The sequence below is a fragment of the Coturnix japonica genome, chromosome 4 (assembly GCF_054131305.1).
Source record: "Coturnix japonica strain WE chromosome 4, WE-NBRP24, whole genome shotgun sequence".
NCBI lineage: Eukaryota > Metazoa > Chordata > Aves > Galliformes > Phasianidae > Coturnix > Coturnix japonica.
Window position 1 is genome coordinate 53,468,248 of NC_140666.1, and position 18,359 is coordinate 53,486,606.

General features: G+C 41.4%; 1 protein-coding gene across 11 annotated transcripts in view; it reads left to right on the forward strand.

Moving 5' to 3' along the window:
- SLC4A4 (solute carrier family 4 member 4) overlaps positions 1-18,359 on the forward strand; it is a 214,631-nt gene that overhangs the window by 157,182 nt on the left and 39,090 nt on the right. For all 11 annotated transcript variants that reach the window (XM_085546823.1, XM_015861475.3, XM_085546819.1 and 8 more), the window contains 6 exons: positions 1,968-2,125; positions 9,906-9,993; positions 10,320-10,474; positions 10,916-11,029; positions 12,532-12,706; positions 17,203-17,336. In XM_085546823.1, the coding sequence (XP_085402949.1) occupies positions 1,968-2,125; positions 9,906-9,993; positions 10,320-10,474; positions 10,916-11,029; positions 12,532-12,706; positions 17,203-17,336 (824 nt within the window). The remainder of the gene's footprint in view (positions 1-1,967; positions 2,126-9,905; positions 9,994-10,319; positions 10,475-10,915; positions 11,030-12,531; positions 12,707-17,202; positions 17,337-18,359) is intronic.

Genomic DNA, 18,359 nt, shown 5'->3' on the forward strand with positions numbered 1-18,359 from the left:
GCCTTGGAGCTTTCTCCTAGAGGCCTTTATTTAAGTGCATGTCCAAGGTGGTGGATACTGTGGTCATTTAGAGAGGACACTTGCTTTTTTACCCCACGGACAATTCCTGGCTCATCAAGGTCTTGTCAAATTGTACAAAGAAGCTCTCAGTTGGTGACTACCAAGATTCCTTGTCAGATTTTACTGAGTGCATACCTGAAAACTGTCTGAGCGTTTTGTCATTTGCTCATTCTTCCATGGGATACATTATCCAGTGGTGAGTAATTGACAGCATCAATTTAAAATTACAGAGATTATATTGGTGAATTACCGCATGCCTTATTTTTTTTTATGTGTATTTAAAGTTTTCTACTTTATAAATATTGAAACCACCACTCAGCATGTACTTTGGGGCTTACAACGGTTGTGAAGCCAAACCATGTTGTGAGAGCTGCTGTGAATTACAGGTGGCTCTGCTGAAGTGGATTTTTGTACTTCACCAGTGGGTCACACTGATTTTCCAGCAGTTCACGTGGTGCTATGTGTGCTTTTATTTCTGGGCAAGACTTTCAAAAACTCTCACTGATAGAAAGGTATTACGAGACAGAGAAAAGAGTGAGATCAAGTTAGGAGCTGCTGTGGCAGGATAAAATAACAGCTGCGGTAACTTGATCATGAAGCGACGAGTGTTCGGTTGATGGTGGAAGTGCGAGAGGTCTTTTAGTTGCATGGTGACTCTCAGTTTTTCATAATCCTTTCCATATTTGGGGTCTATATACGTTTGAGTTTTGTGTGTGCAATAATCCTCTTCTCATTTCTCTCCTGTCTACCCTGGCTCCTCCTTCCAGGCCTGATGCTTTTCTTTTTTTCTGAAACTCACTCTAATTTTCCTTTTCTCTGTGGATACCCTTTCTCACTTTTTTTTCTTCCCAAGGCTTTTGTTTCCTTTCAGATCTTCTGGAGATGTGGGATGTAGCATCTGTCCTTCATATCACCTTACAAGGATGGAAAAAGGAGTTTCTCCTGGTCAGGGTTCTCTAACATCAGTGCATTCTTCTCTGTACCCCTTCTGACCACAGAAACCTGTGGTGAAGGCTGTGGGCTCAGGTGATGATGTGGGAAATAGTAACAAGCCAGTTTCTCACCTAGACATTGACTGAGGTTGTTAGTGTTGTTTCAAAACCAGCATACTTGCTCCATTTGCTCAGTGGCTACTCTTGTGCTGGCCTGCACCAGCAATGGGAGCAGCAGCTTTGGGAAATCTATGGGGCAGAAGCCACAGACATAGGAAACTTGCTTCTAAAAGTGTGCACTAAGTTAAGTCTTTCACTTGGAACTTGAAAAGACTTGTACGCAGCAAAATGCATGTGCCCAGCTCCTGGCATGGTCAGCTGGAATGACGTCCACCCTTCAGGCTTCGTTCTTGTCAGGCCAGTCATTTCTGTAGCAGCAGCTGCAGAGCCTGATACTGCACTTTCACTTGTGGAAAGTGCATGCCCTCTGCCCAGATGACCAGGCAACAAGTTGATGCAGTACTTTTTCCAGAAACTCTACCCACATCTACTCATCTTTCTCAGTGCTGCAAAGCTTTTTCTGCCCAAACTAATACTATCCATAAACAACCTTCAGGAAGCCTGATATTCTTAGTGCTGACTTGGCTACAGGCACCTGTAGCAGGATTATTCTTCAGGTGATGATTTTCATAGCTGAGATATTCAGCTTTTAAAGAGTGGTATGAATGCAAGTATGGCCACCTGCTTCTCTGGCCTGACTTCTACTTTGTATTTATGATAGGGAGAGGGCTATCATATGCAGCAAAGCCTGTATCTTAGTAGACCAAATGAGGATGACACATTGGTCATAGGACCTGAATCTGTTTTTGGCCAATGAGGAAATGTGGCTGAAAGTTGGATAAATTTCACTGCATGTTTCTGTCTGCATGCCTAACAAGCCTTCATTTTATTTTCCTTTCTCTTCTACTAATGCAGCTGAAGAATAAATTTATGAAGAAATTACCCCGCGATGCTGAGGCCTCCAATGTGCTGGTTGGGGAGGTAGACTTCCTGGACAGTCCTTTCATTGCCTTCGTCCGGCTGCAGCAGGCAGTTATGTTGGGTGCTCTGACAGAAGTCCCCGTCCCTACCCGGTAAGAGAATCCTGCCCTTAGCAGTGGGCATGAATTGGAAACTGCAGTTGCACCTTCTAAAATAATAGCACCAGACAAAATGAAGTTCTTGGTTTCCATCATGGGACTTGACTTGTGTATAGTATTGTATTTTTTCAGGATTGTTGTTTTTAAAAGAACCAAAAACTTGCTTTGGCTGCTAATCATTTCTGAGTTCTAAATTTAATTGCGTAATATAAATTGTGTGTTGTGCACAAACACTAAATAGTCGCATTAACAATTAGGTATTTTTCTACCCCTCCTGATTCCTACCACATACACAAGTTGTGCATACCTGCTGGAGGGGGGAAGAAAAAATGTCAGGTAAACTAGGGGATAAAATTCTCTCTTGTGATCGTCACAACAGATGTTCCTTTGTATTTCACAGTGGCTCAGAAAAATGTCATGCAAATATTTTATTTATTGTGACTCACTTTGCAAATTAACCTGCGGTCTCAGATATAAATATATCTTAACTCATCTTCTTAGGTGTTTGAATTAAATGCATGTGCTTGTTATATAGGCAGGTAAGAACTGTAAAACTGAGTAACATTAAAAGATAATTAAATGAACTAAGAATGAACCAAAGGGGTATTTCAGGGAGAAGGACAACAGGCTGAACTGGACAGACTGCAGGTGTTTTGCAGTGTCTGATTTCAACCGTGTGCGGGTCTCTGCAGTGCCTCGTTACTTGGCAGCATTGTGTGGACCCTGTTGCTGCTGTGCACCTGGGCTCTGGTGCACTTTAGGTATCAACTTACAAAGGATTTGCCCTACATTTTACTTGTAATTACAAAGCTCACATTGCACCTTTCATATCACTAATGTGCAAATGTATATTTTATGTGAATGTTTTCAGGGGCTTTTAGTACAGAGCACAAGTTCTATTTTGAATAGTGTCTAGAGGGCTAGAGGCTGTATTGAAGTAATGCTTCATGAGAAGGGACATTCTAACACTGCAGAAGCACATCACTGTGCCTTACTAATACTGACTTGAATCACAGCCATTGTAATGGAATGGAAGTTACATGGTTGGTTATAATCTGAACCTTCTTTTCATCTACACAGGAGAGAATTGCTGTAGTTTTGGCCTTTGTTTAGCTGCCTTGTATTAATGCAAGGCATTACTCCGGCATATCTCTTGGAGTCTGTTTCAGCAGCTCTGTGGAATAACCACATCAACATCTGTTGCTCACAGTGGATGTTCTTTTGGGAGCATAGGGAAATGAAAATGGCTTAATTTTATAAAAGGTAATTACTCATTTCTCAGCATTATGGAGCTCCGTATACATCAGTATTTCAACTTCTAAGTCTAACCCACTTGCTCCTTTTAAGTACTTCACAAAATGCTGTTCAGCAGAAGTAAAATCAGGAATTGTTTGTTTTGGTAGTGGGAGCCAGGAAGCTGGATCTAGGATTGCTGAATGACCTCATTATTCAGTAGCATTAACCAAGACAAGATGTCCTTCCATGCCAACATTTTTTTTTTTTTGCAGGAAATAGTATTATCCATTAGTTGTCCTCCAAACCAAATGTTAGCCCTAATCAAAGCAGGGAAGCTCATTAGATTGTTTTTGTGAGTAATGAAGAGGCATTTGCAGTGGCTGCATCCTGTGAAATTCAATCAAGGAAATCCCATAAGGGCCCAGACTAGTTATGATCGAGTGTCTCCTTGCTCAGCCCTTAGATTCAGCCATCCTACACAGTGGGCATTTCTGTTGAAGATGTGCACTTAACCCACAGTGTCTGCAAGATGCTGTAGCTGGAGCCTTCGGTATTCCTCCTTCCTCTCCCTAAAAGGCTTCTATTTTTATTTTGCTAAATGATGAAGTTGCTGGTAAAATTATCTAAACCATGCCATCAAAATTAGCCCATGTACAACCGTGTGAAGTTGGAGGGTTGTTCTAAAATAAATGTGAGTTAACATTTCAGTGCTGTGGGTTGCTTCATGGGAGTGCTGTGATGCAGATACAAGGAATAACCTCAGCGTGACCTGCATCTGTCTGTCTCTAGAATGCAGGTAGTTTTTATATGGGGCCCTAGGGTGCAGGCAGGAGTTCAGCACACGGGTTTCAGTGCACAGCTTTAGGCATGCCAGTCTGTGCACTGATACTCAGTTCATGTTTCTGGTGTGTTGTGTTAAGAAATGTCATGCTTTTTAGCTACAGATGTGCAGAAGAATATTTCACAGGAGCCTGCAAAGTGCCCCATCCTAAAGCCATGACAGTTGCAGGGCTTATTGGTTCAATGGCAGAAGGATCAGGAAGGCTTTCCTGAGGAGCTGGAAGAAAGGTGACAGCATTTCAAGTAGAAACGTCATGTCATCCAGCTTTCAGAAGTGCATGAAGTCATCTTACTGCTTTGCTTTTCATAGCATTAGCCTGGCAAGGTGTGCAGGGAGGGGGCAGCAGTAGGTGGTAAAAAAGCTGCAACTATTAGCTGGGTATGTAAGAAACTGAGAAAATCTCCTGATGTAGAAGCAAATGAGACACCAAGCCCTGTGGAGCCGAAAGGCTGTCCCTGCTCTGATATGGTATATTCATATTGACTTAATACTATAGAACTGGAAAGCATTGCTTTGTATGCTTAAGGTAGGTATTGTTCTCCATGTAAACTTCCAGTTAATTAGATTACTTATTTCCAGTATTTTTGTTTTCCTCCACACATTCCTCAACTTGGATTTTTCTTCAAGGTTTCCGAGTTCTGCGTGTTTTGTAGAAATAAGATTTCCTGTGTAGAAATGGCTTTTCTCTGGATAAATAATTTTTCTGCATATGATTCCCTTCTCACTTCCTTGCTAAGTATTTTAACTATTTCCTTTACTTAAAAATAAATTCTTACTTAAAAGTAATTGCCAAGACCTGATGAATTATCTAGGAAAGGTTTCTCTGCAGGGCATTTTCGTCAATCCTAGTAATAAAAATCATGGAATTTAATTTGGTGTAGAGAACTTCCTGCCTTTTTCTCTGTTATATTTTCTCGTTACCGATCAGATCAAAAATCATTCATGGATTTTGATCTTCTCCTGTCAATTTTAATTCTACAGTGCTGTGAACTTCTTTTTTTGGTGAGCTCTTAGTTACTGTACTTTCCCCATTGCTTTGGTGTGGCTGCCTCACCTTCTGACGGTGCACCAGATGTAGCCTTTTATTTTCATAAAAGGGATGTACAATTATGTGTTCAGGTCTGTTCCATTAATGTAATGATGATGAGGGCAAAAGATAAAGAATGAGCAAGGGAAAGATTTTTTGGAGATAAGCTGCACAGACTTGCACAGTCTAATATGTAGTGCTGGGAAATTGCCTGTGTCTACAAGTCTAAAATGAAATGAAGTAACTTGCCCAAGGTCGCTTAAAAAGCATGTGGCAGAACCAGGAGTCAGATTATCCTCATTGCCTCCTAGCTTAAGCTTTTAACTACCAGGGCATCTTTTCTTTTGGTAGGCAAGAATGAAATGACTGTCTTGTTCCTTAATTGCAGCACTGGAATAGTCTTCAGGGCTGTGTCTTTCAGCAGCTCTTCCAACAGAAGATCTTGCTTTGAGACATCTGAGCTCTGGCAAACAAATAAAACTTTTGTCTGCATTAACGTGTTGGATACCATGTGAGATGCCTGCAACTTGAAGGAACACTTGTATGAAAACATACGGACATTTGAGCTCCTTTCCCTACCGTAATCTTAAGGTGTGCCGCCTTCATTATGCAGAGTTCCAAGCCTCAGATTTTGGTGGAGAAGATGATAATGAGTCCAGTGCCCTTGGGTCCATCAACACGCATCTCTATTGGGAATGCTTGGTGACTTGCAGGCATCTCACAAGGTGTCCAACAGCAGAAGGACATTGATAAAACCATCTTCTGTGGGACCTTACTGAGTTTCCTTTGTGTGTGTGCTTTTAGCACTTCTGGAATTACAGTTATTTCTTTCTTCGTCCAGGTGTGAGAAATGGATGTAGGTGAGCAGACCAAAGTTGAATCTTGTTTTACTTGTTCCTTTTTTGTACGTAGCTGAGGGGTTTTGTCTCCTGCACTGGTGGTCAGCTTGCTAAGAGGCCATGGTGAAGCCTTCTTTTCACCACAACCCTTTTATCCCATACTGGAATTTGATGAAATCACGGGCAGCTCAGATTTCTAATTATGCATCAAATAGAAAATATTAGTGCTATGCTGGGCCAGTGCACATTTGTCTGCTTGGGAGAGAATCTGCTCGTCTGTGAGAATAAACTTATTCATGTTGGGTTTGGTGGCATGGATCATGTGCTTACAGGGTAAATCATACTCAATGAATGGTCATTATCTGCTAAGGATGATGTGTCTAAAGTGGCAGGAGGAACAGTGGCTGAGGGAGAACAGAATAATAAACTGGTGAGTTTCTGACTCATTATCAGCTTGGAAGCAAAAGAGTGCTCAGAGTGTGCTGTCATACAGTGTTCAATAGAGGTATCTTGAGTGAGGACCATCTGCCATTTCTGTTAGCTGTTGTTCAGAGCTTGTGAAAGGAACTGAGTTTTCTTACAGCTTCAGAGAGACTGATAAAAGTGATGTGCAGTGAAATCTCATGTTTCTAGCCCTGCAATATCCTTAGAGTTACAAGGTATCTGAAGGGAATATTTGAAAACTCAGCATTTGTTGTGTGCAGCAGACTTCTGCGTTGACTTTCAACCCAACAGATAAATTAGAAGTGAGGGCTTTTTTTAGCTAGATGTATTCTTAACTAAATGATGGTAAATGCATGTAAACACAGGCTAGTCCATACCACTAAAGTACGGGAATGTTTTTTGTATTTATGTGTATACACGTGCTTAAAAGATCTTGTTCTACAAGCTGAAAGCAATTCTGAGCTGAATCAGTCGGGATGAAGAACTTAGAAAGTCTCACAACCTGGCTTATTAAGAACGTTTTCAAAAGTGCAGGAACATTAAGGTGGTACGTTTCTGCATTGGTAAAGAGCCAACTGATGTAATTAATTCAGGAGATGGTTATGAAAATACTTAATTCCTTGGAAAGTCTGTAGAATGCTGAGCAGCAACTTCTGAAGTTGTGAACTTTTTAAGAAAAATTAATATATTTGGATAACCTGCAACTCAGGATTTTTACTTCTTAAAGAGTTGGCTGAGGAATAATTTCTCTTTAATATTGTTTTATAACAACTTTGAAATTCAGGGCAAGTTCCAGGTAGTGGGAGGAGAGCAAAGAACATGACCTAGGCGTGTATGGGTTACTCATATCTGGTTGACCCTTAAGTTGAGCACTTGAAAGCCTCATGCAGAACTTGATGGGAAGTGTTACAGTTAGTAATGCCAATTAATATATATTTATGGATCCTTTCATAGTAACTTAGTGTCTTTGTGTAGGACTGTAGGTTTTTAATAGAAGATGCTTGTTAGGATGTAATACACTTGATTAGACATTTGACTTGGCACCTGACAGTGATTTAGAAAACTAAAATGATACTACAATCCTTTTAAGGGCAGCAGTATTTCTTGCAAAGTGTCTCTCAGCCTTGCTGTTTCATGATTTGTTAGCATTTCTGTGAGAAAATATATGCGTTGTCAATAAAGGCTGACTCATAAGTAAGAGGATGCCTCTGTAGCCCAAAGTAAAGTGGTCTCCTCTTTAACTTGACCCCATATCAACCTCAGCTGACAGAGTACGGGTGGAGAAGCTGTGCTCTCAGTGCCAGGTTTTTCTAGATGATGCTGTGGGTGGAATGGCTGGGGCCACTCCAGGGAACAGCTGATAATTCCATCATTGCTGGAACCAGTGAAACCTGGTTTTTAATTTCTCTTACCATTTGGGTCTCCTTACCTTTGCAGCCACTGGCTCTTCAAAAGCTTGTAGAAACTCTATATTTGGTATCTCTGGGTCTGTGTGATGTTTGAACTTGGTCCCTGGTCAGAAAGGTGGGTAGATGGTGTGGCTGTGAGCACACAATATCATTTTCTCAGGAAAGCACCAACGTGGTGTTTCCAAATAGCAACAGGTTATTTCATCTGTGTGTTCATACTGACAGAACTGCCAGCTCTTGGATTATTTCTCTGTTGAAGTCATTGGTACCTCAGTGGAGGTTCACAGAAAAACTTATGTGACTAAAGAGAGGAGAAACCCCTCAAACTACTTCACCAAAATGACAGATGGCTGCGGGTGAATGGATCAATTGGAGAGAATATTTAAAGGAATTTAATTATCAAAGGTTCTTCAATCTAGCTGTAAAAGCTAATGGAAATACATGACCAGAAGTTGAAGCTAACCCTATTCAAATAGAAAGTATTTCAGGAAATCTGTGTTTCTACAGCCAACATGAGTTAATACAGCCTAACTGTTGTAGCGGTTAGTAGTTGCAGTGTAAGAAATTAACTCCCAGTATTTTGTACTTCTGGTTAACTCATATTTTATCTACACCAAGAATAGACTTACACCTCAAAAATCAAGCTGTCTCCTTAAGAACTGAGCTTTGACTGCAAAGCCACCGGATGGGTTTGTGGGTCTTTGGTATGTGTTGTATGCTTTGAGTAGAAATTCAAGGCATATGAGTTGAGCTTTCATTATTTATAGCTGATACCCTATTTAGACTGATGCTTCTCCTTCACATGCGAGTAACTACTTTAAGTGCTGAACCATTCAGAGATCTCAGCTCCAGCAGAGCACCAGTAAGCAGACAGGTTGCTGTCTGATAGCTCTGGGAAATAAGTGTTTGGAGAGAGATGTAATTTATGGTAAGCAACGTGGACAGTTAAAAGCATGCTGCCCCAGCTTTGTTCTTTTTGCTGGCCTGAGCGCTTACCTCTCTATCTGGAACTGTGCTGCCCTGCTTGTTCCATCTCTTGTGCAGAGAGGATGCTCAGGTCAGAGTGAAGCTGTGCAGAGTAAGCTGTACTTAGATCTTCTGTCCCCTCCTACCTGTTCTTCAGCAGTTACATCACTGATAACATCACTTAGGTGACCCTGGAATAGCAATAGGAAAATATTTAGTGCAGATGCTTTATACGAGTTTTAAAGAGCTATAACATATGATTGAGTAAATCTTTAGCAAGTGGATAGATTTTCTGTGGTGCATAGAGCATGCAGTCTGAACCATCCTGCACTGGAGCTGCATCTCTTGCATACAGTTTGTTTCTGGATACTGGGCATTAGAAGAATGTCCTTTCTTTCTCCTGTACATTCACTGTTGGATGATATCTACTTCTGTGTAGTACTGCTGTAGTGCTCTCAAGGCTGATTTTAATGCTTTTTGGGAGGAAAAATCTGAGTACTATCTTGCTTGCTAGAGCAGGTATGATTAGGATGTAGAGTGCAACCTGTACTCCAAGTTACCTAAAGTACTTACATTGTTAGAGTGAAAATGTGAAATCCATACAAGTCCTGTCCACAGTGCCTCCTATGCATGCAAGGCCTGACTGTTGGAGTTGTGTAACTCCTACTGACCTAGGGGAAGTGACAGCTCTGAAAACTGTGATAAATGACACTCCTGCAACTGCTGGTGCTTCGTGTACTTCTTCCCTGGGATTTGTTGGGAAATTAAATATTAAAGTGCCATGTGATGTAGCTAAACATGGTCTTATGGGCTCAGGTAGAAATTGTCTAGAGTCATAGAAATTGTACCTTTCATGTCAGTGAGACTGGCCACTGGCGGCTTCCAGACCTCTCTAACAAAGGACAAAAGCTTTGTTGTTCTGTTTGTTTGTTGACTTTCTGTGTAGATCTGGTATAAGGAATAAGCAGTTATTTTTCTGTCCTAAATGGGAACAATTGGTGTGTTTTGACAGGTTTCTATTCATACTACTTGGACCTAAAGGCAAAGCAAAGTCATATCATGAGATTGGCCGAGCCATTGCTACCCTCATGTCTGATGAGGTAGGTGCCCTTATGACTAGATTTTTGTTGGTCCCTTCCAACAGAACGCCTATTATATTGTATTCTATTAATATCCTCTATGAAATAGGTTCCCCTGGGTTTCACTTCCTTAGCAATCATTTTTATTCAAATAGATTTGGAGTTAACTCATGAATTCGTGCACATTCCACAATCACAGTAACCCACAGATGCACTCCAGATAATTGCTGCACAAGTCTTATTGGATGTGCTGTAGTGTTGTAGAATAAAACTTAGAAGTTGCCTTTGGCACTTGAGTTATAGAAGATACAAAGCTTTCCTGTATGGAGTCTCTCCTTTCCTTGCAGGTATTCCACGACATTGCCTATAAAGCCAAGGACTGGCAGGACCTCATTGCTGGCATTGATGAGTTTCTGGATGAAGTTATTGTGCTCCCCCCTGGGGAATGGGATCCAGCTATTAGGATAGAGCCCCCCAAGTCTCTCCCATCTTCAGATAAAAGGTAACAGCAGGTGTCAGGGCTGGGTTACCCCCGTGTGTCAGTTCTGAAAAAGTGAGAGGAATTGCTGCTGCTTGGGTGCACCAAGTTTATCAAGTAACTGCAGGGAGACCTGTGCCTGCATCTCTTTCTCTAGAAAGCACTGGAGATATTTTCATGTCTTAATAGATTGTGGAAGTGGATGTTCTTGCAATTTTGTGCCCTTTGGGGCAGTGGTGTATGGATATGATGATATATATTGGGTATCCAGACACTTCTGATGTTCTTCTGCTTTTTAACTTGCTGCATTTCATACTGGCTTCCGTAGTTAGCTTTCTAGCCTCCTTTATACAGCATGGCTTTGAGAACGGCTAATACCTCTGTAGCGGAACACTATGTGGATTCAGTTTTGTGGAGCCATTAGGTAATGCAGTGAGCCTCAGATTGGCTTGTGTTCTTGCCTAGGAAAAACATGTACTCTGGTGGAGAAAATGTGCAGATGAATGGAGACACACCTCATGATGGAGGACATGGAGGTGGGGGCCATGGAGACTGTGAAGAGCTGCAGCGAACTGGCAGGTCAGTAATGCACTGCTCAGTGTGTTGTTAGCTGGTGTGATCCAGCCAGCATGACAGTGTTTTCCTTTCAGAAAAATTCTCATCCTTTCAACTTTCCACCCTGAGATTCTGTTTCAATTTATGCAGGTTGAGCTGTAACCCCAAATTGTACACTGTGGTTTTGAGCACCCATCTTGAGACTATCTGAAAGGTTCTGAACCTAGTCTTGACAAATTGTGAAGTGTCTTAAACAAGACACTCAAAAGTGAAAAGTAGTTGCTGGCACACTGCATGCCTGTGAACTTAGACAAATTGGGAAGGAGTATAAACGTGACAGGTGCAGCTCCATTTTCCATTCAGATTGCTGGAAGTGCTTTAGCCATAAGCGGAGAAGCTCTGTTTTCAAGATGTTCCTGTTACGGTACAGTTGAACAGATGAAGGCTTTTATAGGATATAAATACGGAAGGTAACAGAGCCTGAGGGCTTTCTCTCTCCTTTATTGCTCTACATGCTGCATAAAAGTCCACTAGAGCGGTAATGCAGTTCAGGAGGCTGCCAAACAACATGCTCAGTATTGCAGGATCAATACAATACATAGATTTTTGTGTTGCTGTTGTAACTTCCCTCCTGTATTTTATTTTATTTTTTAGCTCTTAGAAGAATATTTAAATTATGAGGGAAAAATCTGAAAGTCTGAAGTTACACATTAGTGTGTACAGGACAGTTAATAAACTGTGATTCTGGATCCAAATGTAATGTGTGCCTGCCTGCCCCATAGCTCTGTGTATGGTCTGAACAGTCTTGCAGAGACGCTGATGAGGGGCTTTCCAGTTGCTGTGTAGCTCAGGAGGCAGCTGAAGTGTGATGTATTAAATAGATGTTAGTTGTTGGTGGAGAACTGCGTGCAAGAGAACGAGGGGCAAAACAAAATTTTTTTCATGTTGATAGAATCAGAGCTATGTGGAATTCCTGTGAGTTAAACATTGTTTTGTTTGGACTGTGCAAAAAGAATATGTCTGCAAGCAGAGCTCTCCAAGATGATTTCACTTGCTTGCATTTTTTATTTCCAGTTCTTTTTGTGGTTAATAGTTTGAAGCATTTTTTCCATTTAGTAGATTGTTTGGCTCACCCACTCATTGCGTCTGCCACGTGGAGAAATTTAGGCAAGGATTTAGACTGGAATTAATAGATTTTATTAGCTCAACCAATACAACTAGGGGGAAGAAAGCCATGTGAGCTTCCTGAACTGCAAGCTTTTGTGGTCTGTTTCAGCAGAAGTAGAGCTTGTGTTTCTGAAATCGATCTCTTCCCAGCAGCATCGCATCATGAAAGATATTATCTTTCTTACAACGCTGTCAGTGATATCCCTGACCCAACGCAGCTGTGATAAGGCTATTATGTAATGTGATGACCTCATTCATTCCAGATCATCCTTCATTTCTGGCATTGTTTCCAATTACTTATCTTAGTGACTTTTGCTGTAAAACATTTTACACAAGTCTCCTCTTGCTTGTCTTTTCAGATTCTGTGGTGGCTTAATCAAAGATATAAAGAGGAAAGCACCCTTCTTCGCCAGTGACTTCTATGATGCTTTAAATATTCAATCCCTTTCAGCTATTCTTTTCATCTACCTGGCCACAGTGACCAATGCTATCACTTTCGGAGGACTGCTTGGTGATGCTACGGAAAACATGCAGGTTAGCAATAGCTTTCAGACAGAACGAATAAATCAGAGCTGACTTGCCTTTTGCTATCTACAGTCAGAACTGAACTCTAAGCACAATTAATGGAGGTATGGTGCGCTTCCGCTGAAAGCTGGCTTTCTTTCTCTGCTGTTGGATGGCTGTCTGTTGAAAAATTGTACCATTACCTTAAATGGAGTTTGAAAGATGGCCAGGCAACAGAGAAAAACTTAGTGAGGATCCTTGCTCCTATTTAGAGAAGTTCCTTGGATTACTCTCTGTGTTTTGTCTTGGTTGTACTGTTTCAGTCAAATTAAGTTTACGAAGTCTGATTCAAACTTTCCATGTCATCAGAGCATAGCGCTGTATTCTCTGCATGACTCGTACAACTCTTAGCAATCTCTGGACTTTTGCCTCTCTGCTAAGAAGAAAACATCGAGATTGAAAGGAAAGCAGTGAGTCAGGTGGTGTGGTAGAGGAAAAAAGTGGAAGTTCTTTAGAAAGGTGAATTCCATGATAATGGAAGATCAGCTGCCTGGGAGGGTACTGTATTTCCAGAGACCGACTGGATCAGCAGTAGACAAAAGTAGGGGCTTCAAGGCATGGCTTAGCTACACAAGAAGAGTAGAAGAAAGGGACTCTGTCACAGCACTGTTCTAGATTGTGTTTGATTGAGGCAGAGTTACATGTCTTAGGATTTCTTTTGTTCATTTAACAAGGAAGTAAATGTAGGAATTTTTATTTAAATAGATTCAGTACAGTCAAGTTGAATGTCCTAATAATAGTTAAGCTTATATTGACCGTGACTGGATTATTCAATTATGTAAATTTAATTTAAGCAAACATAGAAAAGGGGGACACCTATCCAGAGCTATTGACTTCCCTATCATTGATTACAGGCTAAGAGTAAGATTCAAAGGCTGATGGAATGCCTAACATCCCTCCCCTTGGGTAAATATGGTTTTCTACTTCCAAAACTCAAATCTGCAGCAGTTGTGCAAAAAAACAGATGCACGACGCCCAACCTTAAAAAGTAATGACAGCAAATGAAAGCAGAGAATGAAAAAGCCTCCAGGATCCACCAGGGATTATCACTCTTCTATCACTGCGCAGCAGAGAAAAGCCTGCCTGCTCTGAACCTGCACAAGGAACGATATTTAAAGTAGGGGGAGGAAGGGAAAATGTTACCTGATTCCAAATTCAGTGTATATAATTCCATCATTTGTGTGAAAAATCCTTCTTGATACCTTTGCATTCAGTATGAACATTTATCAAGTTGGCAAAAATGTTTTTTGCACTGAAACAAACATACAGTATAGTTTCTTAATGCTCACGTAGTAAAAGCTCAAGCAATTTAATTATTAAAACAAAACAGCTTGTGTTACAAGAACCTGGAGATGTCATTCATCTGAGAGATGGTAAAATAACTGCTGAGTTAAGCAGAGACAATCCTATTGCTTGCAGTTGGTTATATTGCTCAAATAGTACGGGTGCATTTTGCTCTCTTGTTTTGGCTGCTGAATCAATGGAAGAGAGAAATGTACTCCTTTTTGTTCTGCAGCTGCAGGAAATCACTACCTTTGGCACATGTTTTTCCAGCAGCAAAGTAAAAAGCAAAGATGTTCTCCATAGGGATCTTCTTGGTGATGCTGCCAGATTTCCTTGGTAGTGCAGCTGCCTCACTTTCCTTGGGAGAATTTCTGCATCTAGGCCCACAGCTTTCTTTGAAGCTGATAGAACCCAGCACAGGTTTTCCCACTCTTCAGAAAAAGGCAGGAACAGCCTGTTTTGAGTCCAGTGTTTTATTCTCCATGTTGAAAAGGGAAGCCATTGATACTCTGTAGTTAAAAGTCTTCCTTTGGTAGCAGGGAAGTTCTGGAGCAAATATTAATGCAGTACAGTCATTTATGACACAAATTCAAGGAGAAGCAAGCACTCAAGTCCTGCTGAACGCTTTCATTCTTTGAAAAGGCATTAGGTATAAAAGACTGCTGTGGGAGCCTGGAAGCAGTTTTGACTGCTGCTTTTCAACAGAAGAGAAAATGGTGTGATGCTTGTGCTCAAGTGTACCTGTCCCATCAATCTGAGTGAAACATCCCAAGACAACGAGTTCAAGTTATTTTTGCAGGGAGCTGCTCAGAGGGATGAGAATCCAAGTTCAGGTCAAGTGTTGTCCAAACCACTCGTATTTCTGTAGTGGAAAAGAGTTCAGAAGTGTGGTTTGCAAGAATACCAACAGTGTGAGCTGCATGAGATCTTCATTCTTAAAAACATAGAGGAGGGAAACTAGTGCAGGGCCAGACCTGACCCTCACCACAGGCCCCAGTGTTGTGAAGTGAGGGTGAGAGAGCTCTTTGTCACAGGCCATCTTCCCAGGATGTTTTTGTACTGGCATTAACTCCTAGTTTACATCAGCTCCTATGACTGAGGAGCAGCCTCCAAAGGTTTTCCTCCCAGATGTGTTATCCTCATATAAAGCAGGGTTCTAGAGACTGAAGTATTTGTGCTTCTTGCATTTTATAAACAGCTACATGACTAGCCCTGGATCAGGCACTCCGAATTGCCCAGGGCATGCGGTCTGTCCTGGAGTGCCTGACATGGCCAACATTTCTCTAAAAGCTCACTTCATAGTTTTCTGTTTCTGAGAAAAGACACTATTCTTAGCTGCAGGCACATGGAAGAATGCTGGGGAAAAGAGATTCCAGATGCACTGCAGCCCGCACACCGGCCACAAGGGCCTTCACTGTGAATAGTGCAGGAGGAGCGAAGAGGGATCAGCTGTGCAGATGCTATTCCTTTTGTTGAGAGCAGTTGTCTCATCCTCACAAGTCCCCCAAAGGCAGCGAGTGAAGGCTCATAGGCTTCTATCCGCATTCCCTGTAAGACAAACTACGTAATCTTTGTATGAGGACTACAGGGCTTCGCACTGAGTAGAGCTTCTCAGAGAGTTTTCCCTTGCATCGATCCATGCAAGGGCTGTGACTGTTAGTGACAGGCATTCCAGATAGAATTTAAAAATGGAAAACATGAAGGATGGCATCTTATGCAGAGGCAAGGTAGATTGTGTTCAATCCTTTCACATCAGTAGTTTTCCTAGATTGACAAGTGACTAACGTGTGGCAGGAACTAGACAGCTTTTAAACCTTCCTTGCCTTTTGCTACTCATCACAGCTGTCCTGCTGCAACTTTAGTTCACCAGCTTGATGCTGGTATGTTGAGATCATGTTTGTGTCTAGAAAAATAGTTCCTCCTTGCTTCTTTGAAAGCTTGTGAGTAATTCAGTAGATGATTTTTTTCTTCGGTACTTTGTGACATACTGGTTTGACTTGTAACAGCATCATACAGTGTCAACAGAAACTTGGGTCTTTCCAAGAAATGGAGGCACAAAACTCAAATTCTCTGTACCACACATAAGTCAAAAAAATGGCAGCCTGACCCTGCAGCTTGTCGTGGATGGAAGAAGAATCTGTGTGTGCCTTTAATTGTGACTGCTCAGCATGTGCAGTGTTCAGGCTGCTGATTCAGACACAGCCACAACAAGGCACGTAAGTCTGTGCTTAAATCTTTACCTCATTGCTGTGCAAGGGTTGTCAGTTCAGGTAAGGGTGACAAACACATCTTAAATAAAGAGTCCAGGTCTGTGTACAAACAGATTAGTCTGGATAAGAGCAAATGAGGTAAGGTCCACCTATTTCTGCCATTTTTGTCTAATGATGGATGCTCTGTCAATAATCATATTACTGGCAAGAAAAAAATGCTATTTATATTGCATCAACAGCTTGCGTTTTAAAAATAGGTTTTGCCCAGCTATAGTTTTGATGAAAATCCAAGAACACATCAGGCACATACATTTATCATTCCCTAGTGAAGCTGTTTTGCCACACATGCCAAAGGTAATTGTAGAGTCCATTACATACAAAATTTATGACTTGCTGGTGACATCTGCTGAACTTTGGTTTCAGCAAAAGACTGCTAGATGAAGTAGCCTTGTTTGGTTCGTGTCTCACTTAGTAATGTAAAAGCTTGGCATCTTGTTTATCTAGGAGAATCTGCTCTGTTGGAGGAAGGAGTGAAAAAAAAAAACACCATAAAATCTGTGATGTTCTAGAGGACGTCAGGACTGTTGTGTAGCCATGCTCTGCCCTGTCTGTTTGGGGAGCTCTGCAGATGTGTGATGCAGATGATCTAAGAGATCATATCCTTTAGGTGGTATCTGAAAACAGTTTCCTCACTTTGTCAATGACAAAATACAATATAGTGAGTCTAAACTCTGCCTCAGAGTTTAGCAAACTATAGGGTTTGCTGGTTATCCCAAATAACTGTAAATCATGTGAGGTGAATAAATCTTCCTTTGTGGCTGCGGAAGAGGGCAAAGGATATTCTTCCCTCCACCTTGGATGTGTCAACATACAGCACCCTGCAAGTCACCACTGAAGTGACTGATTTTCTTGCAACAGCGCTACCAGAAAGGGTTATTAGCAGAACTAACATCTCTTCTGTCTCTACCGCAGGGTGTGTTGGAGAGTTTTCTGGGCACAGCAGTCACCGGAGCGATATTTTGCCTTTTTGCTGGCCAGCCACTCACTATTTTAAGCAGCACGGGACCTGTCCTTGTCTTTGAACGGCTTCTCTTTAATTTCAGCAAGTAAGTGAAAGGGTGGATAGAGGGAGGAGGGGAGGAATGTCTTGCATGAGTAAAATGCTAGCTAGGGAATGAGATGGTTTGTGGAGGAGAAGGAGGGGATTTAGTGTATGAAATGAAGCATCCATTTGTTCCTTGTTGAGACTGCAGTGCAATCATGTCTGGGATTTTCATAGGCACGTATGCCCAGAGCACCACCCAGTGTATGGGGGCCTGTTTTGGTTGAGCCTTTCAGAAATACTTTGCCAAGCCTGTGCTCAATGGGAAGTCTGCAGTCCTTTCAGCATACTATTCCCTGCTGACTGCTGTCTGTGTTTTCCTGATTGCTGTGTTTCCCAAAGGAGCAAAGAAAGCAACAAACTCACATAACAAAGGTCTCAAGATTACCAAAACTTTGTTCCTAAGTCATTATTCATTTGAAGTGTCAGTAAAGCTGGCAAAATATAATGAGTGCACATAGAAATCTGCATATTATTCATTGATAATTTTACATGCAGGACTGTTGATATTTTGGATGATGTTTAAGAAATTGATAACTTTAAGTTGTACAGAAAACATGCCGGATCTCTTGTGGCCTTTGTTCCCCACATCAAGAAGATAAGGAGAGTTGACGGCGTTGCCAAGATTTCTATGGCAGGACAAAAAAATTGAGAGCTTTTGGTTTTAAGGCGTTGCTGTGCTTTATTTCAAGAGCACTTGCCTGTGATATGGAACAGCTTTTCTACCATTTGTAGTTATTTTTAGAAGAACCTATTGAATTATTAAGGTAAACATGGCTGCAGGTTGTAATAAGGCAGGAGACATGGTATATGTTTGTCTCTTTAATTGTATCTCCTTCATTACATTTAATCTGTGTAGGTACTTACTCAGAAATAATTGAGCGGATGCAATATGACCATGCCTTTCCTGTGAGTACTCTAGCTGTAGGAGGAGTCTTCTGAGGCATAGAGCCTCCGCTAGGCAGACAGTATATTTGTATATCACCGCATGTACACAGGACTGCTTTGGTAACATTTGCTCAGCAAA